This window comes from Cottoperca gobio, unplaced genomic scaffold, assembly GCF_900634415.1.
Source record: "Cottoperca gobio unplaced genomic scaffold, fCotGob3.1 fCotGob3_397arrow_ctg1, whole genome shotgun sequence".
In the NCBI taxonomy this organism is placed as follows: domain Eukaryota; kingdom Metazoa; phylum Chordata; class Actinopteri; order Perciformes; family Bovichtidae; genus Cottoperca; species Cottoperca gobio.
The window spans coordinates 213261-240763 of record NW_021166986.1 but is presented as its reverse complement, the minus strand read 5'-3'; the positions used below and the strand labels follow the sequence as shown (position 1 = coordinate 240763).

The 27503-nt window shown below is 46.2% G+C and overlaps 3 protein-coding genes across 5 annotated transcripts; 1 reads left to right on the top strand and 2 right to left on the bottom strand.

The window, feature by feature from the left end:
• Positions 1–981: 981 nt before the first annotated feature.
• On the top strand, positions 982–11972 carry elp1 (elongator acetyltransferase complex subunit 1). Its single transcript, XM_029427876.1, is given in 37 exon segments — positions 982–1131; positions 1311–1463; positions 1554–1635; positions 1792–1872; positions 1997–2082; positions 2165–2355; positions 2456–2579; positions 2674–2767; positions 2844–3074; positions 3159–3329; positions 3646–3724; positions 3823–3978; positions 4061–4167; positions 4466–4569; positions 4670–4723; positions 4813–4918; positions 5305–5420; positions 5535–5541; positions 5544–5607; positions 5703–5781; positions 5875–5954; positions 6034–6171; positions 6296–6381; positions 6468–6616; positions 6745–6868; positions 7237–7325; positions 7327–7335; positions 7453–7654; positions 7739–7800; positions 7958–8020; positions 8098–8158; positions 8241–8354; positions 8731–8830; positions 8934–9061; positions 9204–9355; positions 10072–10147; positions 11821–11972. Coding segments are annotated over 37 exon segments (3939 nt in total). The 3' UTR covers positions 11892–11972.
• A 49-nt stretch (positions 11973–12021) lies between these two features.
• LOC115005910 (probable carboxypeptidase X1) lies at positions 12022–26829 on the bottom strand. Of its 3 annotated transcripts, none has more exons than XM_029427880.1 (15): positions 26443–26829; positions 25543–25710; positions 23274–23383; positions 23033–23172; positions 22525–22609; positions 17553–17712; positions 17366–17457; positions 16168–16291; positions 14340–14536; positions 14061–14240; positions 13704–13901; positions 13508–13604; positions 13176–13315; positions 12987–13089; positions 12022–12688 (listed from the first exon to the last, which is right to left on the bottom strand). In XM_029427880.1, the coding sequence occupies exons 1-15, from the start codon at positions 26759–26761 to the stop codon at positions 12381–12383; spliced, it is 2421 nt and encodes an 806-aa protein (XP_029283740.1). In that variant the 5' UTR covers positions 26762–26829; the 3' UTR covers positions 12022–12380. The 3 variants fall into 3 exon arrangements, with proteins under 3 accessions (XP_029283740.1, XP_029283741.1, XP_029283742.1); XM_029427881.1 differs by having other exon boundaries at positions 25555–25710; positions 26443–26827; XM_029427882.1 differs by lacking the exon at positions 25543–25710 and having other exon boundaries at positions 26443–26818.
• On the bottom strand, positions 17640–21959 carry LOC115005911 (uncharacterized). The gene is made up of 3 exons (XM_029427883.1): positions 21388–21959; positions 20582–20733; positions 17640–20175 (listed from the first exon to the last, which is right to left on the bottom strand). Exons 1-3 carry the CDS (start codon positions 21622–21624, stop codon positions 18522–18524), a joined length of 2043 nt encoding a protein of 680 aa, XP_029283743.1. The 5' UTR covers positions 21625–21959; the 3' UTR covers positions 17640–18521.
• Positions 26830–27503: the final 674 nt, after the last annotated feature.

The following is a 27503-nucleotide window of genomic DNA, read 5'->3' as shown; positions in this document are numbered from 1 at the left end:
CAAATGTTGCTCTTTAAGCTAAAAGGTGAGGGACAATCAGTACATCATAAAATAAGTTTTAAGTCTAACAGGAGTAAAGATCCTGCCTGTCAGTGGTCCATGATCTCAAACCACAGAGATTAGTTTAGAAAGGAATGACAGAACGTAACCCTGAACTCTGATAAAGCAGTCCCTGAGACTAGTACGCCAATTGAAAGTAAAGACTTCCCTCGGCACCATGAGCATGTCCAACCTTTATCTTACACACGTTCATCATCCCGGTCATACTTATTGTTTAGTTCACCAGTCCACGCATGCTAACACTTCAAACTACAGATTGTTAATAGTAGTAAACAGCGCATTTTAGCGTGTTAGCTCAAAATCACTGCGGTGTGTACGTACAGCCCCACACGGCCTGTGGCTTTACGTGCAGACTTTAATTCTTGTTCCAGATGCATTTTTTAAATGCTTTTGCAACACAAGTGGAGATTCTCTCCTTTGTGTCGTGACAGGTTGTCTCTATTACACCAGATTTACACAGCTGGATACCTCGAGGACAAACACACCCTTTTATACGTTAATGAATGAATGTTCATGCTCTAAAAATATATTAATAGTTCTGCAAACTTTACATTAGTGGCTAACTGGCATCCTGTGACGTGGGTAATGCCCCGTCCTTTAAATGCTTGTTAACTGTTTGAAATAACTACAACAATAAGCTTTTTATTGCCGTTGAAAAGTCCCAAGGAGTGAGCCTCTAAATCTCTTTGAATGTATACCCTTCCGCAGAAAAATTCCCTTTGCAATTTGGAAGAGGAAATGGGACGTCCCGCGGTGCTTTTGCTTTCCTGTGAGCGAAAACTTCCATCACTTCAACGGCTCGTTCTTCATTGGTCCCGTGCCAGTGCTTCACATCACAACTCACATAACAAACAAATCTAAGGTGTCGTCCCATTGGTCCCCTTCATGCCAACTGTGTGAAGACTTGTCGCCAATCGGGAAATGCGGAACTTGAAGCTGCTGAAGAGCCTTCGGAGCTCGGAGCTGCAGGGTCCAGGCTCCCCACAGTGTTCATCCGTGCGGGCTGACACCGGCTCGCTGCTGGTCGCTTCTCACTACTCCATCACAGAGTACGACCCACGAACTGGCCAGGTGAGCTGGACCCGACAACCTGTACTTGTCTCTTTGTCACACTAGCTCTGTCTTGTTTTGAAGTGTGTCCAAACGATAAACAAGTAATAAAGGAAAGGTGCAGCCTTTCAGTTATAAACTACATGTGGAGCTGAAAGTTGCTTCACTCATCATCAACTTTTCTCCGTTCTGTTCTGCAGGTGGTCAGTGAGGCGTCGCTGACAGCCGAGGGGTTCCTCCCGGAGGACGGCGGCGGAGCGGTGGTTGGACTGCAGGACCTGGCGGAGCTCGAGTCGGCATGTTTGGCCACAGCTGCTGGCGACGTCGTCCTCTTCAACTTCAACACCTCCCGGGTAAGCAGTTAGAATATTAGAGAGTTTGACGTTAAGGGGCTACACTGTCGCCGAGGGTCCTCACTGAAAGTGTGTGTTCATGTTCCACAGTTGGAGTGTGTTGGCAGTGTGGACAGCGGCCTGACCTCGATGAGTTGGAGTCCTGATGAAGAGCTTGTCGTTCTCACTACTGGTCAGTAATAAGCTGAATGAAAAGAGCGTTGTCATTATCAGCCTCTCTGCATCGCTGCACGGAGAACAACGCACCAAAACAATGGCCCAAAGATCAACGCTTAGTTAAACATGTAACGTTACCAGAGAATAAAACGGGAATCATTTGTGCTCGCAGGTCAGGAAACCATCATCATGATGACCAAAGACTTTGAGCCGATCACCGAGGTGGGAATCCACCAGGATGACTTTGGCGAAGGTACGGGGGCTCTGTTCAGATCACTGGTTCCCAACGCGAGGGTCGAGACCCACAGAGGGCCACAAGATGAAATATTTGTAATATGGCTAAACATGCTAACGTGTGTATGTTGTGTGTTCTGCAGGGAAGTTCATCACGGTGGGCTGGGGGAAGAAGGAGACTCAGTTCCACGGCTCGGAGGGGAAACAGGCAGCAAAGAAGAAGATCCAGGTCGGGGTTCAACCACAGAAACATCGAAGCTTGAAGAGCAAAATGTATCAAAGAATAACATGATGTTAACGTGCACCCACAGGAGGTGCAGCAGGCCGCAGCCTGGGACGACCGCACGCCACGGGTTACATGGCGAGGTGACGGTCAGCTGTTTGCCGTCAGTGCCGTCTGTCTTCTTACCGGAGCCAGGAAGGTCCGGGTCTGGAACAGAGAGGGCGTCCTGCAGGCCACCAGCGAGCCCATCAACGGCCTGGAGCAGGCGCTCTGCTGGAAGTACGGTTCATTTCAGTTCTTACTTTAGATTCAGATGTTTCCCGTGTGGAGAACGGGACATGTGATCCTGATCAAGTGTGAATTCATGGTGTGTTCTCAGACCCTCGGGCAGCCTGATAGCGAGCACTCAGCGTCATCCCAACAAACACAGCGTGGTCTTCATGGAGAAGAACGGACTGCTGCACGGAGACTTCACCCTCCCCTTCAGCAAAGACCAGGCCAGAGTACGTTCAGCCGAACAGAAAGATGGAATATGTATATATAATATATATATAATATATATAATATATATAATATAGGTTGATGTGCGTGTTTCAGGTGAAGGACCTGCTGTGGAACAGTGACTCCACTGTGTTAGCCGTGTGGTTGGAGGACATGACGGCTGGAGAAGACGAACAAGTCAACACTTTCAGTGAGTTCAGCGAAGGCTGTAGCAAATACACCATTACATGAAGGACCCACTTTAATGTGTCCGTGCCCCCCTGCAGTCCAGCTGTGGGTGGTGGGGAACTACCACTGGTATCTGAAGCAGAGCCTGGACTTCAGCAGAGACTCTCAGAAGGCTCCGGTGTGTGTCTGCTGGGACCCTGAGCGCCCCCTGAGGCTGCACGTGGTGACCCGCAGCTGGACAAGTATCACCTACGACTGGGGCTGGACGACTGAGAAGAGCCCCGGGCTGGACGCCACCGACAACGCCAACGTGGCTGTGATTGATGGAGGTGAGAGCCAATGAGGCGAGAGGTCACGTTGCTGCGGGATGGTTCCGACATTATGTTAATATCTATCTAAACCCCCCCCCTCAGATAAAATCCTGGTGACAAACTTCCGGCAGTGTGTGGTTCCTCCTCCCATGTGTTCGTTCGAGCTCCAGCTGACCTCACCAGTCAACCAGGTGACCTTCCTCTGCCGACCTCAGAGGACCAATCAGCTGGCAGCGTTGACTTCTGACGGACAGATCTCAGTCTACAGCCAAGGTGGGTTTTACAATGTTTCCCATGAAGACCGCAACTATCAGAATGAATGTGAATACAATGAAGTGGGGGGAGCAAAACATAAAGGATCTTGGGTAGAAGGAGACGGATGCTTACATGCTAACAAAACAAGCCCGACCTCGTCTGTTGCAGGCAAAATGTTCAAAACTCAAAAACTGACATCCGTAGAAAAGTTTCATTTTGAACCAGAACATCTGCAGATGATTCATACAGGATCTGATCTGAGCCACTTAATGCGAGTCAACTCTTCTGCTCTCTACTGAGTCTTTTTTGTTCTGGGTCTTGTGTGTTCTTCCAGATTCAAGTGAACAAGTTGACAAAACAGCCGATGGGTTCCGCATGTTGTCTCGTCCCCTGGTCCGCCACAAAACCTTCAGGTAACGAACCTGCAGCTGATCCACTGTCCGAACTTTAACCTCTTGTTTTCTGCTGTTATTAGAGTTTCTTCAGTGCTGATGATTCCTCTCTCCTTCAGAGTGTCGGTTCCCCAGGAGGAGCCTCTGGCCCTGCGGCAGCTGCTGTGGCTGCAGGACGAGCTGTTTGTGTGTGTGAGCTCCAGTCTGCTGCCAACCTCCTCCACCCTGCTGATCCTCCACCCTGCTCGTGATGCTGAGGACACACTCACTGTCAGGTCCGCGGAGCTGAACTGCAAACACTGTGGAATAATTCACTTTCACGGGAAACTAAACGAGGACGTGTTTCATATGTTGCAGGTGTGAGATGGAAGTGGACGGTGTCGTGATCAGTATGGCTCACTGCTCCCAGACCGGCACTGTGGCACTGCAGCTGGAGGACGGACAGATCAGGAAGCTGCGCTGGAGTGAGTCAACAACTCTTCTTCTTCTGCTGCTAAATGATGTGTTCATGTGTTCATGTGTCACTGCACAGCGTAGAGATTGTGCAGAGGGTTGGATTTACAGCCTCTTCGTGTTGACAGTCCTTCAATGAACTGAAGTTTCAAACGATCTAAACACAGATCTAAATGAGCTATTCATTAAAATAACATTTAAATATTTCTCATGTGTAAATGTTCTCTTTGTGCCTTCCTGCTTGCTTTCCTAACTGAGGAGAATGTCCCTGTTGAAGCAGGTGAACATAATGCTTTGAATGATCTGCAGATCATCCTGAGCCGTCAGTGGAGGATTGGCAGGACTCCAGCAGATGTAGCATCAACTTCCCCGTGAGCTGCGTTCAGACTTCCCTCTGCAGCATCAGCGGGGAGGTAGAAACACAACCTTATTATATACTTATATATATAATAACATGACTCAGTGAGTTCTTGTGTACAGGTCTAAGTGCACGTTTGTCTTCGCTGTCTTCAGGAACATCTTCTCGGCCTGACGGACAGATCCCACCTGTACGCTGGAGACACAGAGGTACGCTGTCAAATTCATTCCACCAGCTCTTCTTCATGTGTTCATCACAAGACGGCTCGTGTGTTCATGTCCGTCTGCTTCGTTCTCAGCTGGCCTCCAATATCTCCTCCTTCGCCGTTTGCAACGACTTCCTCCTCATCACCACAAACTCCCACACCTGCCGCTGCCTCCAACTGAGCGCACTGAGCGTCAAAGGTAAGAAACACACACACACGCACACACACACATGATGTTATTCCGCTCACATTAAACACAGTAAGGTAAAGGTTTATGAATTATAATTAGCAATAGTTCAGTTATAGATCCAGTATTTTAATTTCAAGTAATAGCAAATGTGCAATAATTATGTTTTCTGGCAACTTATTGTGCGGTTCCCAAGGATGCATTTTAACCTCTGTTCCAGGATCAGTGTGAATATTATTTCACCTTTCACCTGGAGGAGTTACGTCCAGTGTTTATAGGAAGTAGCTGCTAACATTAGCGTTGTTGTTCGCTGGCTGCTCCTCTGGGTAATGTGAACACGTGTGCTGTTTTGGTACCTTGTATGATGCAGCTGAGTTGAATGACCTTTGACCCCGCAGGGCTGCAGGCGGCCTTGGCGTCCGATGGAGGTCAGAATGACGAGACGCTGCGGCGGGTGGAGAGGGGATCCAGGATCGTCACTGTGGTACCGCAAGACACCCGAGTCATTCTACAGGTCAGATACACAGACATGTTGCCCGTGTGAACTCCACAGCACTGCTGCAAGTGGGATTATGTTTTTATACAGATGTGTGTGTGTGTGTGTGTGTGTGTGTGTGTGTGTGTGCAGATGCCTCGTGGAACCTGGAGACCGTGCATCATCGAGCGCTGGTCTTGGCTCAGCTCAGGAAGTGGTTGGACAGGTGAGTTTAATGTTCTGCTTGATGTTATGTAAACGTTGCATACTAATTAATACATTTGCACCATACTATATAAGTTAAACATGTTTTCTTTGCAGTTTGAGGTTCAGAGATAGTTTTGAGTGTATGAGGAAGCTGAGGATCAACCTGAACCTCATTTATGACCACAACCCAAAGGTACGTGACAGATTTAACCCTAACCTTTATTTCTGTTGCACAAAAGCAAAGGTTTCTGACGAGTCATGTTTCAATGTGCGTCTCTTCCTGCAGGTGTTCCTGGACAACATGGAGACCTTCATCACACAACTCGACTCCATCAGCCACATCAACCTGTTCCTCACTGAGCTCAAGTGAGACTCTTCACATCTGTCATCTTTTCAGTTGAGGAGAACTCCTCGCTTTACGTTATATTTCTTCTTTGGTACCCAGGGAGGAGGATACAACCAGCAGCATGTACCCCCGCCCCGAGAGCAGCCCGGTCCAGACCCCGCCCGGTTCTGGGCAGAAGAAGGTGGATGTAGTTTGTGATGCTTTACGGAGCGCCATGGAATCAATGGATCCGAACAAGTCAGTGAAACGTGTTCATGCGTCTGCTTAGAATCTTAATAATCACAATAACAATGTGTGGCCTCATCACTGCACAGCTGATGTTCTCAGAAGAATATAAAACCATCATATCGTCCACCTTCAGGTTCTTTCTGTCCGTACTGACGACTCACGTGAAGAAGAGCGTTCCAGAGCTGGAGACCGCTCTGCAGAAAGTCCACGAGCTGCGAGGTGAACAAAGCGATGAGCTGATGACGTTGTGATTACACTGACGTGGAGCAGATCCTGTTTCATCCTGTGTTTGTGTGTTTGTCCAGTGAACCCTCCTGAAGCTCCCGGCGCTGTGCGCGCTGAAGAGGCGTTGAAGTACCTCCTCTTCCTCGTCAACGTCAACGACCTGTACGAACACTCTCTGGGAACGTACGACTTTGATCTCGTGCTCATGGTGGCCGAGAAATCCCAGAAGGTATAAGATGGTAGAGGAGGAAGAGGAGGAAGAGGAGGAAACTTCCTCTTCATTATCTTGATCTTACAGTGTCATTGTTTATGTATTTATTACTGATGTACGTTATGTTTGATCTACAATCCCTGCAGGACCCTAAAGAGTACCTCCCCTTCTTAAACATGCTGAAGAGCCTGGAGCCAAACTACCAGCGCTACACCATCGACAAGCACCTGAAGCGCTACAGGAAGGCCCTGCATCACCTCAGCAAGTGTGGTCAGTATGAGCGTCTCCTTCAGCTCTGCACCTTTATGATGCTTCATTTTTATCAGGAAGCCATGCAGCCTCGGGTAACGGCCGCCATGCAGCCTCGGGTAACGGCCGCCATGCAGCCTCGGGTAACGGCCATGCAGCCTCGGGTAACGGCCGCCATGCAGCCTCGAGTAACGGCCATGCAGCCCATGCTAATGTTCCTTTGATGAGAACTTTGTTGATCTGTGCATCTAAAACGTGGAACAGTGCTAATGTTACGCAAGCCGGACAGGATGTTTAGTTTTTGTTCAGCTGCACAAGTTTACTGTGAGCTGATCTGATCTGATCTGATCTGATCTGATCTGATCTGATCTGATCTGCTTTGTGTTCAGGAGGGGAACATTTCCCTGAAGCTTTGCAGCTGGTGAAGGAGCAGAAGCTCTACAGTGAAGCTCTGCGACTGTACACAGCAGACGGTGATTTACTACAAGGTACAGACACAACTCTAATATTCTGTGTTTTACCCACAAGTTGCTCAAACAGTTTGTGATGGGCAGGTGTCATTCATTCCTGGGGTTTTAATAATGACTTTGATCTTTGACCTCTAGGCTCTGAGCTGCGCTTACGCCGAGCACCTGATGGAGCAGCAACAGGCGGAGCAGGCCGGCCTGTTGTTATGGCGATGCAGAGAGCCGGCCAGCGCCTTGCAGGCATTCGCCAGCAGCTCCAGTTGGAGGAACGCCATCTGTGTGGCGCAGCAAATCCCACTACCGCCCGACCAGCTAGCTCTGCTGGCCAGGGACCTGGCAGGTAACCATGACAACGGGTAGATAAGAATGCACGTTGTTGACAGACGGACAAAAAATCCTAAAAATGTTTGTTTCCTTCTTATAGAGAAACTGACGGAACAGAGACGGTACTCAGAAGCTGCTCTGCTGTTGGACCAGTACGCCAAAGTAAGATCCTCTAAAGCACGAAGCTGCTGCAGCTTCATCATAGACGTGCATACAAATATATAATATATATATATATATATATATATATATATATATATATATATTATTATTTATTATTATATATAAATATAACCCTTTCTCACGTGTGTTCCAATAGGACTGTGAGGAGGCCATCCTGGCTCTGGTCACGGGTTCAGTCTGGGAGGAGGCGCTCCGATTGGTCAGTCTTTAGCACTTTAGTTTATTCCTATATTTATTTTTGACATCACCATAAGATCTTTTCTTTGTCTGCTTCAGATTTACATGCACAACAGACATGACATCACTGAAACCAACCTGAAGCCTGCTCTGCTGGAAGGTAAGGCTCATGTTCAGAAGGAGCAGAGCGCTCTTTGTGAGTTGTTGTCTCTTTATGATGTTGTGTCGTTGTCTCGTGTCAGCTGTCAGCACCCAGATGGCGTTCCTGGAGGCCCAGGTAGTGACGTTCGCGCGGCACAGGACCCGGCTGGCTGTGGTTCGAGAGCAGAAAGAGAAGGCCAGACTGGACATGCTGGGTGAGAATACGCTTTTGATGACTTTGTCAACTCTATCTGTTGACTCCGTGTCAAAATGTAGTTTTTCACGGTGTAAAAGGTCAAAACGTTCATTATGCTCGCGGCTAAATACCCTCGATACTGTGACCAAAAACATTTAATGTGTTCAAACAAGTGAAACATTACTCTGGGATGAGGAGGACCTCACATGTGCGTATGAGACTGTGACTATTATTTATTCTTCATCATCGTTTGTTGCTATCACGATCATTTCGTCTTCAAAAGAGAGAAGTATCGAAGAGAGAAGCCGAAAAGGGATTGAGCTCCACCTTTAGAGAACCTTTAAAATGCTAATTAAAGCCGAGATGTGCAGTGACAGCTCTGTGCTCTTCATCAGATGACGAGGGTCCTGACTGTCCTGATGCTGAGCTGTACTCTGAAGCCAGCAGTGTGATGACCGGCTCCAAATACTCCCAGAGCAACTCCCGCGTCTCCTCGTGAGACACACACACACTCACACACACACTCACACTCACACACACACACACACACACACACACACACACACTCAACATTAACATGTCTCTGCTCCGTCCGCAGGAGATCCTCAAAGAACCGGCGGAAAGCAGAGAGGAAGAAGTTGAGTCTGAAGGAAGGCAGCCCGATGGAGGACAGAGCGCTGATGTACGCTCTGGGCGAGATCCTCACCACCGTGGACAAGATGAGAGGTGCAGACACTTACAGGCTCTTCATCATTTAGATGTACTGCACCACCATCATGTTGAACAGTAGGGGGCAGCAAGGCATGATGGGAAATCTTCTTTTCTAGAGAAGCATTAAATATAAGATATTAAATTCTCCTTCCTGCAGAGGAGGTGCACTGCCTGCTGAAGGCGCTGGTGCTGTTCCAGTTTGACAGACAGGCGGAGAAGCTGCAGCTGGCCTTCGAGGAGGCTCTGCAGATGATGGAGGCAGCAGTTCCTGAGGTGTGGCCCGAGAACCTGCAGAACAACCAAGCTCCGGTAAACATACCATATTACCGTATCTTTAGAGTTGCACTTGTTTCATCTCATTTTTGACGAACGAATGAGAAATGATTGTGCATGTGAGAAAGAATTACATTTAAAATATGAAGCAACCAAAAACAATGAGGAGAATATTGTTCATATTCTGGATGTAGGAAGGGATCAGCTCCTTCCTTACATCCAGGCCGCGGTCCAACCAGACAGCGCAGCGCGTTCACGTCGCTCTGCGTCGACTAATTGGCTCGCTGCGCCCTCACTACGAGTGGGACCCAGAGACCCTCAAACAAACCCTCCTGTTTGCTCTCCTGCTCCAACATGTCCTCCCCAGTGATGTGAGGACAGCAGACAGTCTTCACACCTGCAGACTGAACACTCACCTGTGTCGACTGCACCTCGACCCATGAAGACACTAAACAGCTGTTCTTTGTTTGTTGCACTTGTGTTGGTTTGGCTTGTTTATAGCTAATAGTTGAATTTGTATTCTGTTGTTTCTGGATGTTGCACTTAAACTGTTTGAAGACAGAGTTCACTGATACGATTGTGTTTGAAGCTGTTGTTCTTCCTGCTGTTCAGAGTTGTATCCTCTTGACTGTTTGCACTTATTGTGTCGCTTTGGATAAAAGCGTCAGCTAAATGATCTGTGATGTGATATTATTTTAGACGCTAGATACAAAGAAACTCTCTGGTCTCACGTGGTGTCTCTTACCTTTCAGCTCACTGGGCCAAACTCCACTGCAAACAGCATCATGGCTTCTTTCCAGCAGCAGAAACCTGCAGCTTCACAACAAGGTGAGCGGAAGACAGCTCTTATCTGCTCTGTGCCATCTGTGACACTCTGTGACTCTCTGTGACTCTCTGTGACACTCTGTGACTCTCTGTGACACTCTGTGACACTCTGTGACACTCTGTGACACTGTGACTCTGACACTCTGTGACTCTGACACTCTGTGACTCTGACACTCTGTGACACTCTGTGACTCTGACACTCTGTGACACTCTGTGACTCTGACACTCTGTGACACTCTGTGACTCTGACACTCTGTGACTCTGACACTCTGTGACTCTGACACTCTGTGACACTCTGTGACACTCTGTGACTCTGACACTCTGTGACACTCTGTGACTCTGACACTCTGTGACACTCTGTGACTCTGACACTCTGTGACACTCTGTGACTCTGACACTCTGTGACTCTGTGACTCTGACACTCTGACACTCTGTGACTCTCTGTGACACTCTGTGACTCTCTGTGACTCTCTGTGACACTCTGTGACTCTCTGTGACTCTGACACTCTGTGACTCTCTGTGACACTCTGTGACTCTCTGTGACACTCTGTGACACTCTGTGACTCTCTGTGACACTCTGTGACTCTCTGTGACACTCTGTGACTCTCTGTGGCACTCTGTGACTCTCTGTGACTCTCTGTGACACTCTGTGACACTCTGTGACACTCTGTGACTCTCTGTGACACTCTGTGACTCTCTGTGACTCTCTGTGACTCTCTGTGACACTCTGTGACACTCTGTGACACTCTGTGACACTCTGTGACTCTCTGTGACACTCTGTGACACTCTGTGACTCTCTGTGACACTCTGTGACACTCTGTGACACTCTGTGACTCTCTGTGACACTCTGTGACACCCTGTGACACCCTGTGACACTCTGTGACTCTCTGTGACTCTCTGTGACTCTCTGTGACACTCTGTGACACTCTGTGACACTCTGTGACACTCTGTGACACTCTGTGACACTCTGTGACACTCTGTGACTCTCTGTGACACTCTGTGACACTCTGTGACTCTCTGTGACTCTGACACTCTGTGACTCTCTGTGACTCTCTGTGACACTCTGTGACACTCTGTGACTCTCTGTGACACTCTGTGACACTCTGTGACACTCTGTGACTCTCTGTGACACTCTGTGACACCCTGTGACACCCTGTGACACTCTGTGACTCTCTGTGACTCTCTGTGACACTCTGTGACTCTCTGTGACTCTCTGTGACTCTCTGTGACTCTCTGTGACACTCTGTGACTCTCTGTGACTCTCTGTGACTCTCTGTGACACTCTGTGACTCTCTGTGACACTCTGTGACACTCTGTGACACTCTGTGACACTCTGTGACTCTCTGTGACTCTCTGTGACTCTCTGTGACACTCTGTGACTCTCTGTGACACTCTGTGACTCTCTGTGACTCTCTGTGACTCTCTGTGACACTCTGTGACACCTGTGACACCCTGTGACACCCTGTGACTCTCTGTGACACTCTGTGACACTCTGTGACACCCTGTGACTCTGTGACACTCTGTGACACTCTGTGACTCTCTGTGACACTCTGTGACACTCTGTGACACTCTGTGACTCTCTGTGACACTCTGTGACACTCTGTGACGTATGAAAGATCTTTATTTCCAGTCATTTCTCTGTTTTTGTTGCTTCATTCTCTTTGTTTTCTTCGTAGCTGCTGACGTCCTGACGGCACCAAAGATGAGAAACGGTGTGAAGTGGAAGCTCGCCGTTCTTACGTTCTAGTTTTGTTTTTATTATTTTTTAACTGTAAAGTCAAACTGGTAATAATGTAATAAATAAAGATTCTGTTAATGTCTCCTCTTACCAAATGTGTTGACTCTAAAGTTCAGAAATGTAACGACATGACATCTCGTTCAGGTATTCACATTACAGTTTAATGTTGATTTCAGTAACAGGTTGAGTGAAGGTGCACAATCATGCAGGTACTAAGACGGACTTCTGTGTTCTGGCTCTGCACACAATACATATGAACTGATGATGAGTGTCGCCCTCACTGGATCACAAGTGTTTTACCCTCAGAGTCCTTCAGTCCGGATCCAGATCCGCCCCCACAACGCAGGTGTAGACGTTCCCTCGTGTGCGCTGCTGCTCCAGCAGAACATGCAACAGAATCTCTCGGGTGTAAAATAATAACAGTGAAGATGTACAGTCTCTGAGCCCAGAGTGAACTGAACCAAGTCCAGCTTTGTTCTACATCATCTTCCATCACCATCACATCCTCTTCGCCCGTTTGGCGGCGGCGGCAGCGCGCCTCTGGTTGATGGCCTTGGTCGTGACGCGGAGCTTACGCAGGCGGAGCTGTCGCAGCCGGAGCTGCAGGTCCTTGGGGAGTTTCCCTCCCTTTGCCAAAATGTCTTTGAGTCTCTGTTGGGGCATCTTGGTGAGGCGGAAGTCGCAGATTGTGGGGAAGTGGTCGTACATGACCTGGCAGGTGCGCGAGGAGGGGAAGTAGCCCTCTGCGCTGGCTGTCACCCGGTACTCACCGGGATTCAGCAGCCGCCAGTAGTCTCCATCAGAAACTGGAAGAGGAGAGGCGGAGGTCATTAAGAGGGCTCTGAAGTAACAGACAGGATGTGATGTTACTTTGTTTAACTTATTACACGACATTTCTCAGGTCACAGGAAGTGTGTGATCAAATGTTTCCTTGTGTGTCAGCAGATTTAAGGAGAAGCTCCTGCAGCGTGAGCTGATGAACAACAAAGTGTTTATGTTGGATCGAGTAATGTACAAAATACAAAATGCCTTTAACAGAAGCTTCATATATTAGTTATACATACAGTTTTCTTGACGTGTATATAATCTGATGTGAGATTGTACCTGATCGAATATGATGATCAATGTCATCGACTTTAATGACGGCGTCTGGTATACCGGCCGCTGTGTCTTTGTCTCGCACCACACCCTTTAGTCCGCGGTGGACCTTTAACACAGAGATTACAGATTTATCTAAAGATCGATGTAGAGGAAGTGAATATGAAAAGATGTGAGCAGAACAAAGCAGCCGACCTGCTCCATGAAGACCAGCAGAGACTCTCTGTTGTTCTGCCACTCCATGGGGAGCTCACTGACGTGAGGAAACTTATCACAGGACAACTCCACGGTCACTGCGAAGCAGTTAGTGTGCAGGTAGCTGAAATCATTCATACCTGCAAGGAGAGAGAAACCACATGGAGTCTCTTCTGGGGTCAGGGTTCAACTTCTCAGATGGTCACCTGCAGACCCAAATCTCCCCTCACTATGGACAGCAACCCAAACTCTACCATACACACAAATATAATCATCGTATAATGATTTCAGCTTTGAATCAAACAAGTTTACTTTGAAAAACACATCCTTACTTCCTGGTACGGTGTGCCAGTCGGCTCCATTGATGATGTTGTTGTATCTTCGGAAGTCCTTGTTGTGGCAGGGCCGCCGGTCTGGGTTGGACATCACCTGGTTATATATGAGAAGCAGGAACATGTTGGTGTTTCCTGAAGATAGCGTTTTAAAAATGAGAGCAGGAAAGTGACAGGAGGAAGGGGGGGGGGGAACCTGATTGGTGCTGGCGTACACTGTGGCCAACCAGCGGAAGAAGCTCTCATCAGCAGTAGGCGTGTGCTCGCGAGGGGCCCAGTCCCGGGTCATGTCGTACGGGTAGGTGACCACCAGCTCTCCACCGTGGAGGTTGGCACTGAGAACAAACGGGATGTTCTGCATCCAGTTGATGACGGCTCGGGTCTCTGACGCCACCTGATGTTGGACATTCAGTCAGAGGATGGACTCAGTTTACACACATGTTGTACAAGACACAAGACAATGACAATAATCCGTCACCCTAAATGTCAACATGAGAGCAGAAACAGGAGGAAGACATGAGCGCGATGGATGATGTGTGCATGTAACACTCACAAAGGCTTGCTCGGAGGTGTACATCTCAGGGATGGGGAAGTAGTGGTTGATGAGTTTGGACTTGTCCGTCTCCAGCTCGATGGCGTTCCACATCTCTGAGTTGAGGTCGGCGAAATTGTGGTTCATGTCGATACCTTCGTAGCTGTAACGACCCCAGGCCCAACCTGCCAATTCTGATCCCTGCGGGGTACAGAAGGTGAGATGAAGCCTTTGCTCTTAAACTCTGGAGCCGTCATTGAGACCACCGCAGAATCTCGGACTGAATGCATTTCCAGGCACCTTTTTAAAGGCCATCTCGTATCCGTCAGGGTTCATGGAGGGCAGAAGGTGGATGCGAGTCTCTTTGACCAGGTGGACGATGCGCTGGTCGCCCCGCTTGTACTCTTGGCACATGTACTGCATGAGATTTAGCAGAATCTCTCGGCCCAGCACTTCGTTCCCATGCATCCCTGCAACGTATCGGAACTCTGGTTCTCCTGCAGGAGGCGCCAAAACACACACACACACACACACACACACACACACACACACACACACACACACACACACACACACACACACACACACACACACACACACACACACACACACACACAGGAGTTAAGAGCACATGTTCTGATATATATTTCATTTGACATGTTTAATGCTTCTATTATGTTTACTGAAGTCAACATTATTTAATACAGACTAAAAAACATCTATCTACAATCAAAGTCACCACAGAGCAAGACTTAAACGGGCAAATCAAGCATATGTTTGAGGAAGCAGTGTGCTACGTCATCCTCAAACACTTTAAGACTCCTACACTGTTTTCAAAACACCTCCTTTATCGCCCTCTTTCACGGAGCCCAGACTTTGCTCTGTTTCCTCTTTGGTCTGCGTGCACTGACAGGCAGCTCTGAAATCTCACACGTCCTCCTCACACTGCTTATGAAGACAGAGCTCACACATATTTGTATGGAGATGGCTTTACTTCACAAACTGGAGCTGGAAACACTACTGAGGGTCTTGAATCCATGTTTCGGGTGAGCCAGTTTGAGTGTGTTGTGGCACAAACCTTTTCTTCAGACTGTTTGATGTAAGTAGAAGTCTTTAGGAAACATTTTGTACAGATACAGTGTGTTGTGCAACTTCTGACTTCTGACTGCAAAATCACAGCGATAGTTAATCACTTATGTTCAGCGCTGCTCCTCGTATCTGAGGAAGGGGAATATCTCCATTAAATGTAAGTGTTAAGTCTTTCCAGAGTTATCCGAAGCAGCAAACAGAAGTCGGCCATTTTCTTTTGTGATTCTTGTGTTTTTTTAATCTATCTAATCTCTAATTCGACATATTGAGATACTAAACAAGTCTCAGGGACAAGACAGCAGCATCAATGGGAACAGAACAAAGACAGAACAATATTCAGAAAAGTTACGTAACCGTGATTATTTGAAGCCTGTTTGCATCTTCCAACTGTAACCACGGAGATGGCCGATGACAGAAAATACTGAAAACTCAGGAGCATGAGGTCGTTCCAACACGTGGACCGTAAGACCGCACCAGACCAACACTGGTCTCTGGGAAAAACCCTTTGAGGCCACAGACTGAGCAGAGTGGAATAATAATCTGCAGTCTTGACATTAAAAGACACAAAACAGAAAGTGCACGGACGTTTTGATGGTTTCTGTATTTCTTCATGCGTTTCACTCTCCTGCTCCTCTGTGCTGCCTTCACTGCCCTGTGTTTTGGCGGGAACAGCTCTTCACTCTGCTGCCGTGTGGGCAGAGCTGGGGAGGCCAAAGAAAACATTTGTCCACCTCAGAGCAAACGAAGGGGAACTGTGGTCTGTGTACGTTTCTGCTTCACACAGAGCTGGACTGTGTGGTTGTGCAGGGTCGGGATCAGTCTATGGTTGGGACACAGGACACAGGACGCCATTGCAGAAGTACCTTCTGACCCTTTAGATTACCGTGTGATGGCTGAAGATCTGTGCCTCATTAGAATAAACGATTCCTCTTATTGGAGCAGAAGCAGTGTGGCAGCATTTCAGATATGATAAACCTTGAATGAGATGTTCCTTTTAGAACAAGTGTGGTAGATTTGGAAAGCTTCACGTGTGTCTCACCAAGCTCGTGTTTCCCAGGGTTGTCAGAGATCTCCATGACGTAGAGCTTCAGACCAGAGTGACTTTTCCCGATGCTGTAGATACGAGTGATGTCAGGACACGCCTCGTTCACCGACTTCATCAACTGCGAAACAACAACAACAACAACGTTCAGTCAGAATGTGACTTACATTTATACTTGAGTATTGATGCTTTAAAAAAAAGCTTTTTGTTGTACAAGGAAATGATTTATTCTCCCGAGTAATCACCAGAATCAGAAGTTCTTTATTAGTCCCACAACGGGGAAACGTTTTCAGACATTTTAAAATGACCTGCGTTGATTGCCGTAGCCACCTGCAGTGAAAGAGGTAACTGACAAGATGTAAATGAAATTATTGTGGGTGGCGTGTCTCAGTTTCTCTAAAAAACGTGCACTTCTGTGTGACCCGTCTAAGCTGTGAATGCTGAATGTGGGTCCGCGTTTATTTCTGTGGGCTGACGGTGCACGGTGAGGACGCTGCCATGAAGGACTGAAGCCTCCTATAGTATTTGTTTTCAGGTCAGACTGAGACCACACACACACACACACACACACACACACACACACACACACACACACACTGTGGGAGCTTCCTAGACCGCACAAAAACAAAAGCTGGTGTGTCAACATGGGACTGGAGTTTTATCTTCTCTTTTTTATGTGCAGACAAAGACAACCAGTTCCCAACTACATACAAATTAAAAATATTTACTTGGAGACACAAATCTCTTGAATGCCTTCACAATAAAGATAATTCATCCTTAATACTAATGGAAGAAAGCCTCTTCAATTATAATAAAATGCTTCTTCGACAGTAATGAAATGTGTATGAAGGGGCTACAAAGCTTGAGGGTTATCGTTAGCACAAAGTAAAGACCGCAGATACGTCTCTAAAGACCAGCGTGTCTGTCTGACACTGCTGCAGGGAGGTCTGCAGGAAGTGGATGAAGGATCAGAATGACCCGTGTGCAGATCTTCATCTCTCTGAAGCCCTAAAGAAAGGGCGTCCTCACACTCTGATTGGCCGAGAGGGTAATGCACCAAGCTGCTCTCCATTCTTAATTAGGAGGCGACAGGTGATCTGAATATCAACTCATTCTGCTAAAATGAATTGGGAAAGGTGAAATAACTATCTTTACATTATGAAACTCATCATATATACCTCATACTGTGAGTTACCTTTCTCATCTCCTTGTAGTTGTGGTGTCTGAAGTCCAGTTTGTCTGTAGACTCTGTTGGCTCTGTCTGCCACGCATAGATGTTATTGGGATCTGTGATAATGTCACAGGTGTGTGTGTTACAGTGACCAAACAGTGTAAAAGTAAGATCAATAAAATCATTGTTTCCAGCAGTTGGCCTCCTGTACCTGGGAGTGTGCAGCCCAACACCTCGGCTCTCAGGCAGACGTCGCCCTGCGTCCCGTTCTCGTACCAGGTCTGTGGGTTGATCCGGATGTAACGGGCCACGGTGGAAGTGTTGAAAAGGGCGAGGACAGGAGTGTCCAGGTCCTGGTTTCCTTCAAATACCTGCAGCACAAGAAGCAGGAAGGAGACTCTGACGGAGAAGTTAAGATACAAAACATGAAATCACTATGCTGAAGTCCAGCCGGGGACGTATCTCATGATCTCATCCGTCCTCCTGTCCAACCACAGTCTGCTTGATCTTCAAAGCCCCGAGAACTGTACTCCATACGCAGCTTTTTAAAAGCTTTTTCAAGCACTTTCAAGGTATCTAAACCAAAAATGTCCATACTCGCAAGTCTTTATCGACACATCTAAATTGTTAAAGTAAAGTATACAGAATTCCTTTACATCCAGAGCAATCAACTTGGTTTTCTTTATTAGTGTGTTTACTTTCATTGGATGTTTTAATCATGAGTATTTAATGCTTAGCTAGCTCCGGTCCGCTTTAGTCTGATGCACCATGGAAAAAAGTCTTTGCATGATTGACACTTCACGGTCAGCTGTGGCTGCGGCGCATAAACAAACCTCACCACAGCTGCAGAGTTTCCAAACCGGTTTTGGCATCCTGAAGCCAAAGAGCTTCATGAGTTTAACCAAACCGTGCAGCCCTGCTGCTGCAGACAGGCTGCGTTATTACAATCAGTCTTTTTCTTTGAACTCTTCAAATCAATATTTTGGTCGCCTTGTGTTAGTGATTTGAAAGAAAAGATTGTCATTGAAAATATTATTTTTCATTTTTTTATTTCTTTTATGATGTCCAGTCTCAGATGAAACAGCGCCAGCTGGAAGTGCCGTGGGTGAGGAGGAAGGGTGGAAGGAGTTGGGAGGAGGGTGTGGGGGTTAGGGTTCTTCTCTGTCGACAGCTGCACTTCTTAGTCCTCCTTGTGGGTCAGTGTATTCCAGTTCCTCCTGATCTTGCTTGGAAGTTCCTGGAAGAAATGGATCTTCTTTTTCTGAGGTCCGGTGACTTCCTGCCGGACCCTGGAGGAAGCAGAAGTCCTGCTGAGGGTTCCCATCACCTGGTCGGCCATCAGCTCGCTGTAGAAACCGATGACGGCCTCGTACTTCTCGACAGACTCCGCCCAGTTGGCGGCAGCTGAAGCGTCGCTTTGGACTTGGATCATGTGACCCATTCCCCAGGATGGCGGAGGGAAGATGAGCGATGTCAGCAGGTGCTTCACAGTTTCCTCAACGAAGACGTACACCTGGTCAGAGGGCATGATGATGCCAACAGGACCTCTCGTCGGCTTGTTGAGTTCTGAATCGGACCAGCCCTTTCTGTTGGGATCCAGAGACCTGGGCGCACTCTGTGTTTGTTCCTGAAACATGCCAGCGAGCTTGTCGGCCAGTACCTTGGAGAAGGTGAACAGCTTGTCCTGGCTGATCAGCTCTTCAAAGCCGGTCACTGCTTCACTACTCTTGGAGCTGTCTTCTTTCAATGACTGCTCTGCTTCCTCCAGGAAAGACTGCACCACCTTTGTCATGCTCTTGATACTGGACTCACAGGAAGTGGTCGGTGTGGAGTGCACACTGCCCTTCAGGGTGTCCTCAGCACTCTCGTCACTCCTGCTGGACAGAAGTTCAGACAACGACCTCCTTGCCTCCTCCTTTACCACCTCCTTCAGCTTGTCCGAAGCCTCTTTGTGGGAGGTGAGAAAATTCTGCAGAATCACTTGCAAGTTGAATTTTAGCATCAATGCCGAGGAGGCTACTTTCTCCTCAGACACGATGGTGTTTTCAGACTGCTGCCACGAGAATTGTCTTGGCTGTGGCTGGCACAGTTTAGTTACACTGTTTACTACAATGTCGTGCATCTTTGAGGCCACAGAGTCCACAGAGTCCACGGAGTCCACGTAGCTGTCCTTTCCCTCGATGCAGTCCAAGGGAAACATGAGCAGTGACGTCCTGAGGAATTCCTTCAGTGCATTCAGGCTGTTTTCTCGAAACTTGCTGCATGAAAGGTCGATGGCGACCTCCTCAGAGGACACAGACATCGGATAAGTGGTGTTTCTGTCTTCAGGCTTAGCCTTCATGTCAACCTTTTGGCTCTTTGTCAAGGAGCCTTTTACTTTGCTGGTGCAGTTCTGAAGTTTCTTGCCGAGGTACCCCAAGCAGCAGCAGTGATACTCGTGCAAACTCTCCTGATCAAACTCGTCTGGTGTCTGTCTCTCTGAGAATCTCATCTTGATGGCCACATCTTTCAGGATTTTGTAAGCAGCGCTGTCCGTCCTCTTGGCTCCTGCTGTCCTCTCTTGACAGGAGAAGCTTTTAATGATAACTGTCATCACCTCCCCTGTTGCTGCATCCAGAAAACGTTCGATGTCGTGCCACGACGCCACCTTAGCGAGGGCCCTGGCCCTGGAGCCTGAGGAGTTCGTGGAGGAAGACTGGACTTCTGCCGCACATTTCAGGGCAGCGAGCGCATACAGACGCTCTGGCTGCACTACTTTTCCCAGCATGCACCTGTCTGACGACTGGGAGCCAGAGCTTTCTTTAATGTAGGGTCTCCCCTTCACAGCGGAGGATCTGCAAACAAACGGTTGTTGTTTAGTTCAATCAGAGCCAGTGCTCCAGGCAAAGTAAAAATAGAGTCACATCAATCGTTTCATTATTTGATTAATTGTATAAAATAAATCAGGAAATAAAGTTCACTTTTTGTCAAATAAATGAACAATGAATATATATTTTTTCTTATCAATAAAATCAATGAATCAACCATTTATTTCAGCCCTATTCTCTATAGGAAGACTCATATGCTCACATTGTTTCCCTGCAGCATCAGCCACCACCTCATTTACAAACACTCCTGCTGGATTCCTCGCTTTATATTTGTAATCGCTTCTATATTGCTAATGATTCTATTATACATTTAAAAGGAATTTAAAAGGAATATCTGGCTGTCAAAGCTAATGCGAGAGGTGGACCTTCCTACCCGCTGTCTTTGCTGGATTTGCTGGATGAAGACTCTGAGGTGTCTTGGGCCCGCAGACGGGACATCAGGGCCGGGACCAGCACCTGGAGGACGAGCTCGGACACCACCCTGACGATCCTCCTGGACACCTGAGCCAGGTGAGCCTGCGTCAGCTGGAAGGGAAAAGCACAGATTAATATCGACTGTATTGCAGCTTCTGTATTCCAACACTCGTCTGGGTTTAGCAGAAACTGTACTTTTCAAATTAAGGAGAATTATTTAAGAGATAAAACAGAATAACATTTGAAAAGCCTTGGGTTTAGCATATCAACTTTCTAAAACAGTGCAATAATAAAGCAAATCAAGGCAAATTAAAGCCGTAAATTCAACATGGGATGTGTGTATAATGAGGTTATGGAAGAGCAGTTTTAAGTTTATCATATTATAAACTTTTTATGACTGCACATTCAGCTCTACTTCTGTTGAATCACATGTTGCACGATGCTGAGAGAGAAAAGGAATGTCTGCAGTTTAGACGTGTTGGTTTAAATGCAAATATATGTTGAAGTTAGTGTTCAGTTCAAACAATAACAACATGCAACTAAAGCAGGGCCTGGCCCGCCATAAGGTTGAGTTTGTAGAGTAAAAGAAAATAGCTTTAAATGCATTTCAATTAAGGGAACATGGGATCCGAGTACAGTTTTGCATCTTAACAATGCAATGTAATACAATAGGTGTTTCAGTTGTGGCCCCCCAAGGGACTACTTGTTAGCTAACTGAAATGACTCTGACAGGTGTTTTAAGTGCAGCAGATTAAAGTTACTCACCGGTTCTCTCGACCTCTCCCGGATGCTCTCCCACTGCTGGTCCCCCAGGCTGTTGATGAAGGTGGAGAGGATGTCGAAGCAGAGATCTTCCTCCTGCTCCTCCTCCTCCGTCCCGTCTCTCTGAATCCTCTCCGACACATATCGAAACGCCGCCGCCCGGTCGTCACAGCGGGCCGACGGTGAGTCGGTGCCGGTGCTTCGGCTCACATTTGTCTTCATTTCTCCGCCGCCCTCCATCACGTGAGGATCAATCTCCGGTCACACAGTCCGTGAGGGGACACGGTCGCGCTGGGGTGGGTCGATGAAACTGTTGTTGAGTTGTTTGCAGTAAATCCGCCGTTTGCGTCCCGTTTCAAACCGATCACCAAACGTTCAAGTGTTTCGATTTTCAAAGATAAACATTCATTCCACGTGGCAACCGAGTCGTTATTATTGTAACCATGACGACTGATGAACCGCAACGTGTCTCTAAATAAAAATAAACTTTGTTTTTTTACCCTTTTTTTATTAATTCTCTTACCAACATAAATTAAATCAAATGAATTGGTAATCTGTTTTTATTTAGACTAGGATTATTATTATTACTATTACTATTATTATTATTATTATTATTATTATTATTATTATTATTATTATTATTATTATTATTATTATTACTATTATTATTATTACTATTATTATTATTACTATATTATTACTATTATTATTATTATTATTACTATTATTATTATTATTATTATTAGTAATTTATTTTACTTCCTCATCGCCCTGTTTTATTTTATTTTAATTCCTTATTTTATTTTATTTATATGTATACGCTACACTTTTGTTGTTTTCAGCTCTCATATATTGTGTTGTGTTGTTTTCTTTCTGCTAAATAAAGTTTTGTAAAATTTTTAAATCTACTTAAAGTTATAACATACTTTAATATAGTGCAAACCATCCTCTAATTCTTAAATGTACAATATATATATATATATATATATATATATATATATATATGTATATGAAATGATTGATCTGGCTGAACGTCATGGTGCTTTTCATGTGTTTTTCTTGCTTTCAGTCATTTTCATTCGATCTTTCTACCTGTAGAATAATTACATGTTGTAGAAGAAGAACATTTTATTCACTCACAGCCTCTTCGCTCCCGTTCAAACACGGCTTCCAGAGCAGCGAGTCGTTACTGAACTGCACCTTGTAGCTGTGCACCACGTTCCAACTGTGTGTGAACACAAGAAGTTATTTAGTACGTATCATTTCACATGTGATATACAGGAGCTCTGGTCCAGAATAAGACCCCCATGCACACCTACGGACAAAGTATTATGCATTTATCTGTTTTTGATAGGACTAATACAAATGTATATACAGACATATGGAAGTCTGGTATTTATGTGTCTTTAAATTAAACCAAAATATTCAGTGACAGGAAATAAAAAGGAGTTTTGAGTTATTGCTTTGTACTTGATTGATAAAGACGTTAACATCCATATCAGACCAACAGTATGGTAATTAAAGCCATTTATACAGGGGAGAGTTTAACAATGAGAAACATGAAACATAAATGTATATTCTGCTCTACAAAACTACATTTACCAGTGTTCATTCTGACTCTATATAAACCCCGACCTGCAGCACTGACCTCCAGATGGAGCTGCGACCCTGCAGGATGACGCCGGTGAAGCGAGTCAGTCGCCGAGCGTCCACCTCCAGCCACTGCGTCTTGTCTCTGTGCTGAGCACACCAGCCTCCATCGTAGATATCACCGTCCTCGATCCCAGACTGCAACACACACACACACACACACACACACACACACACACACACACTGTTTCTCTGTAGGTGGCATGTAATAGATTACACTTGTGGTTTGCTGTTGTTACCTGGATGTTGAGCCGGCCGCGGTGAGCGCCCAGGCCTCTGCGTTTGTAGGAGGACGCTCTCAGCTGGGTGTCTCTGACCTTCAGTGACTCCAGACCCAGGGGGGGACATTCTGACAGGCAACAGGGATTCAGTCATCGTTTGAGTAATGATATACAATGACAAGTGTTCCAGAGGTAATGTTAGTTTAATGTTTGCACACAGTGTTCAAAGATCAACCGTTTGAGCATGACATTCAGTCGAGTCATCAAGTGAAGAAAGTGTAATGTGTATTCATGAGGAATGTTTGGTTCCTGATATGAAGAAAATAGTTTTTAAGGTTTAAAGTTTTAGAGCCTTGCTCCTCGGTATACTCTGATAACACAGCGTATGCATGTTTGCACACACACACACACACACACTCACATGTACATATATACAACTGAATGTATATATATATATACACACACTTGACCTTGTGAGAGCTCAGAAATCACAAGTGCAATTCTCAAAAGCAGAACAGAAGAACAAACGTTGTCTGTTAATGTGTTTGTAATGTTAATGTTATATAAAGCACAGGGATCACAGTATGCTACACCAGCGGAGCGAAGCAGAGAGAAATGACACATTAAAGGAGAAAGATGAATAAATTCCACTGAACGTGCGATGTGTGTGAACATTATGATATGGCCATTATACCAAATCTCAACTGAACACCTGTGAGGGGTGTGATCCATCAAATGAGGGATTATTACAAATCAAGGCAAAGAAGCAAGTTGACAGAGATGTAAGAAGGAGAGCAGGAAACAGAGAGGGTGAAATGTCTTTAAAGCTGTCCCGTGTCCTCTGCAGCCGTATTAAAGCCTCTGACAGACTCTCATTGTCTCTGGGTTCAGCTCAGTTCACACGGCCTCTTCCTGCCAGGAAGCTTTACTGGCTGCTAAGAAGTCTCAGGCCGAAGTATAGCAGCAGTGTAAACGAATGCTAAATGTAGGTGGCGTTCCCTATAAAGACCCTTTCCACCCTGATGCCTTGTGGTCCAGCTGGATCTCTGTGGAGCTGCGTGACTCAAAAGGTCGGCGAGTACACTTCTGAAACATCTGAAGCCAGAGAGACGACAACATCTCATTTATTGTGAAGCGGTGCACAACCCCGAGTATCTGGAGAGGGAATACGTTCAGAGTGTTCGAGTGTTGACTCTAAAGGCTCCACTTGTTGCAAAGTGAAGAGTGAGAGGCAGCTTAGTATTACTGAGACGTTACTTCCTACCATGTGGACAGAGGTAAAGGAGGTACAGGAGGTACAGGAGGTAAAGTTAACCGGGTGTGTTGTATGTGACCTCTCAGTGCATCTCATTGGCTAACGCTGGCCGTCTCTCCTTCATTAAAACAACGTCTCTCACAGAATGACCAGCGCTGGGAGTGAAACAAACACTTGAAGGTTTCAATACATGACAAAGTGACCGGACACTACATTTCAGTAACACACACACACACACACACACACACACACACACACACACACACACACACACACACACACAATAGTTATGTACAAGACTTTGTACATGCAGACATAAAACAGCTGGTAGAATAATTGCAGCTCTCTGGAAACTGAACTCGAGGAAAACTCAAACCACACTACGTGTGTGTGTGTGTGTGTGTGTGTGTGTGTGTGTGTGTGTGTGTGTGTGTGTGTGTGTGTGTGTGTGTGTAATGTATTCCAAGGTCAGGTTTTAGGGTTATAATAAGTGACCTTTGAAGCCCATGACATTAGGTTTGTGTGTGGACAGAGACCGGCTGGAGAGAAGCAATACAGAGAAAAGACACGTTGGACAGAGAGGAAGTCAAAGACAGGAAGAGGACGGCAGACATTGACAATGTCTGCAGAGGCCAGCGAATGAAGAGAAACTCCTTCCTACTGCGAACCAAGAAGATTATCTGCGTGGGATTAGTTCTTGTGTTTTTCTTGTGCAGCATAAATGGACTGAGTTACACGTGGATGTCACTGTGCAACACAAACGATCCTTGAATTGACCTGTTTCACCAATGACAGCGGCGTTAGAGGTGACACACAGTGTGCACAGCCTCAGGATGAACCACGTCTCTGAACTTAAATTAACAATAGTTTCATGGTTTCTTTGATGGGTTTGCATCAACAGACAATTCAATGTGTCTCACTGAGCTTTAAATACACGTGGTGTAGAAAGTATTAAGACACTTGAATTGTCCCCACACAGTGAAAGCACTAACATGTGACCCATGTCTGACGGACATACTGCATACAGCTCACCCCCATACATACGTGGGACGGTCTCCGTGGCCGCTGATTGGCTCACACGGTGTTTGACATGAGGTTTGACTTTCTTAACAACCTTCGGCTTCTTGGTGATGAGTTTGGATTTCTTCAGGATCGTGTTGGGCTTCTTTGCCACCTTTACGCTCCTGCTGGATCTCCTTTCTACAAAGATGCAAACCATTTTATGCACAGTGGGAAACATACACACGTCCTCGAACATGTCTTCTCTGTCTAGTTACAGTCAGGCCATGCGGCTGCAGCTTCTCACTGCCTGCATGGACAACATCACTCCACTGGGTCTGAGGCATCACACAGCGCATCTGGTTTTCATCAGCAGAAAACACACAGCTAAAAGTCTCCGTGCGTACAGGGTAGAATGTGGAACATCCTCCCCCAACCCTCGGACACTGACTCCCTGACCGCAGATATGCAGCGCTAACACAGCTCTCTTTACACTCGGAGAAGCGGAGGCTTTGAGGAACCCTGAAAGAAAAGGATTTGAACTGCGACTCCTTAACCAACAGGTCATGGACCTTCGTAGCCTTTGACATGTTTGGGTCTGAGGGACCTGAACCCCCACCAGCCCAGAGTTTAGTGTATGCATTTTATAAAGATGCAAACTTAACAACAGAATGACCCTTTCTCTCAGGGAGCTTCTGTTTGTGTGCATAGTAACACATCACTGCACACTTGAAGTGTTAACTTTAGCAGCAGGCCTGTTTCTGTTTGTGGGGAAAGCACAGACGTAAAACCAGCGAGCGATTAGTCAGGGTGTAAAGTCAAAATAATCATACTGCAAGAATGCTTTAGAGATTCTTCAGAACATTATTGACTATCAGTCACTCTGCAGATCTCCACACAAATAAAACGACAGGATATAAAATATCCACTCACCCAGTTCCAAAGGACCTTCTTCTTCTTCTTCTTCTTTAGTGTCCTTCCTGGACGCTGGTCTCTCTGCTGCTTCAGTCACATCTTTAGTACTTTTGGTGCTTTTGAGAGGTTTAGCTGTTGACTTGCTGTAACTGCTTGTGAATCCCGTGCTTGGAACCTCAGTGTCGTTGGTTTTCCCTGCAGGAAAGTGACTCTCAGTTGTAAGAAAAGCTGCATCCACAGTGGATCTCACTGTCGTTGTGTCATCAGCAGGTTTGGCTGAAGTGACTGATCCACAATGCAGAGAGAACAGCAGCATGAAGTGCAGAACTCCTGCCATCGTAACCCTTCCCTGCAGAATCCCCTCTGACACTGAACACTCATTCTGCCTCCCTGACCTGCCGCTCTGCAGCACCATCAAGTCAGCCACGATGCAAACTCCACTTCCAGTCGCAGAACAAATAAAAGCTGTTGTACAGTATGTGTTTGGGTCATACAGCAGTGACGGAAGAGTTTAAAGTTAAGTTAACATTAAGACACACGCTTAGATGAATACCATCTTCTGCTCTGGGAAATTATAACATTTCTTACTAGATTCTGATATTTCATTGACAAAACAAATACTGTGTAGATTAATAAATAATTGCTTTTACCCATAAAGTAGAATACAGAAAGCTACATGCAAGGAGTGCAAGTCAATGTTTCCCTTCTAATGTAAGTTGGATATGGCAAGGGGGGGTTCACCAACCTTCAGATTTCCTAATTTAACATTTAATTGTCTTACTTACAGCTATATTTTAAGGAACAAAAAGGTTTACGGAACATTTATCCTTTAAGACAGAGTATCCAACATAACGCACATCCACGTTTGAAATGTATCAATTGATATAATTATTAAGATTATCAGAAGTTCAGTCTTCAAGAGCAAGTTTGAAAACACAGATACAGCAGACGCAAAGTCAGTAATGCTTTCAAACTCTTAAACATACGAGTGAAATCTGACCACAAATCCATGCTTTTATTTTGAAGGCGTCCTTCCATTGGTCTCGCTGACTGACTTGACTTCTCCACAGAGCTGCTGC

Coding starts and splice junctions, on each gene's coding strand:
- LOC115005911 (XM_029427883.1), bottom strand. CDS start 21,624: ATGGAGGGCGGCGGAGAAATGAAGACAAATGTGAGCCGAAGCACCGGC. Junction 20,734..21,387: donor GGGAGAGGTCGAGAGAACCG/GTGAGTAACTTT, acceptor TTTCCCTTCCAG/CTGACGCAGGCTCACCTGGC. Junction 20,176..20,581: donor AAATCCAGCAAAGACAGCGG/GTAGGAAGGTCC, acceptor GTTTGTTTGCAG/ATCCTCCGCTGTGAAGGGGA.
- LOC115005910 (XM_029427880.1), bottom strand. CDS start 26,761: ATGGCAGGAGTTCTGCACTTCATGCTGCTGTTCTCTCTGCATTGTGGA. Junction 25,711..26,442: donor AGAAGGTCCTTTGGAACTGG/GTGAGTGGATAT, acceptor GCATCTTTGTAG/AAAGGAGATCCAGCAGGAGC. Junction 13,605..13,703: donor TGTACGCCAGCACCAATCAG/GTTCCCCCCCCC, acceptor ATATATAACCAG/GTGATGTCCAACCCAGACCG.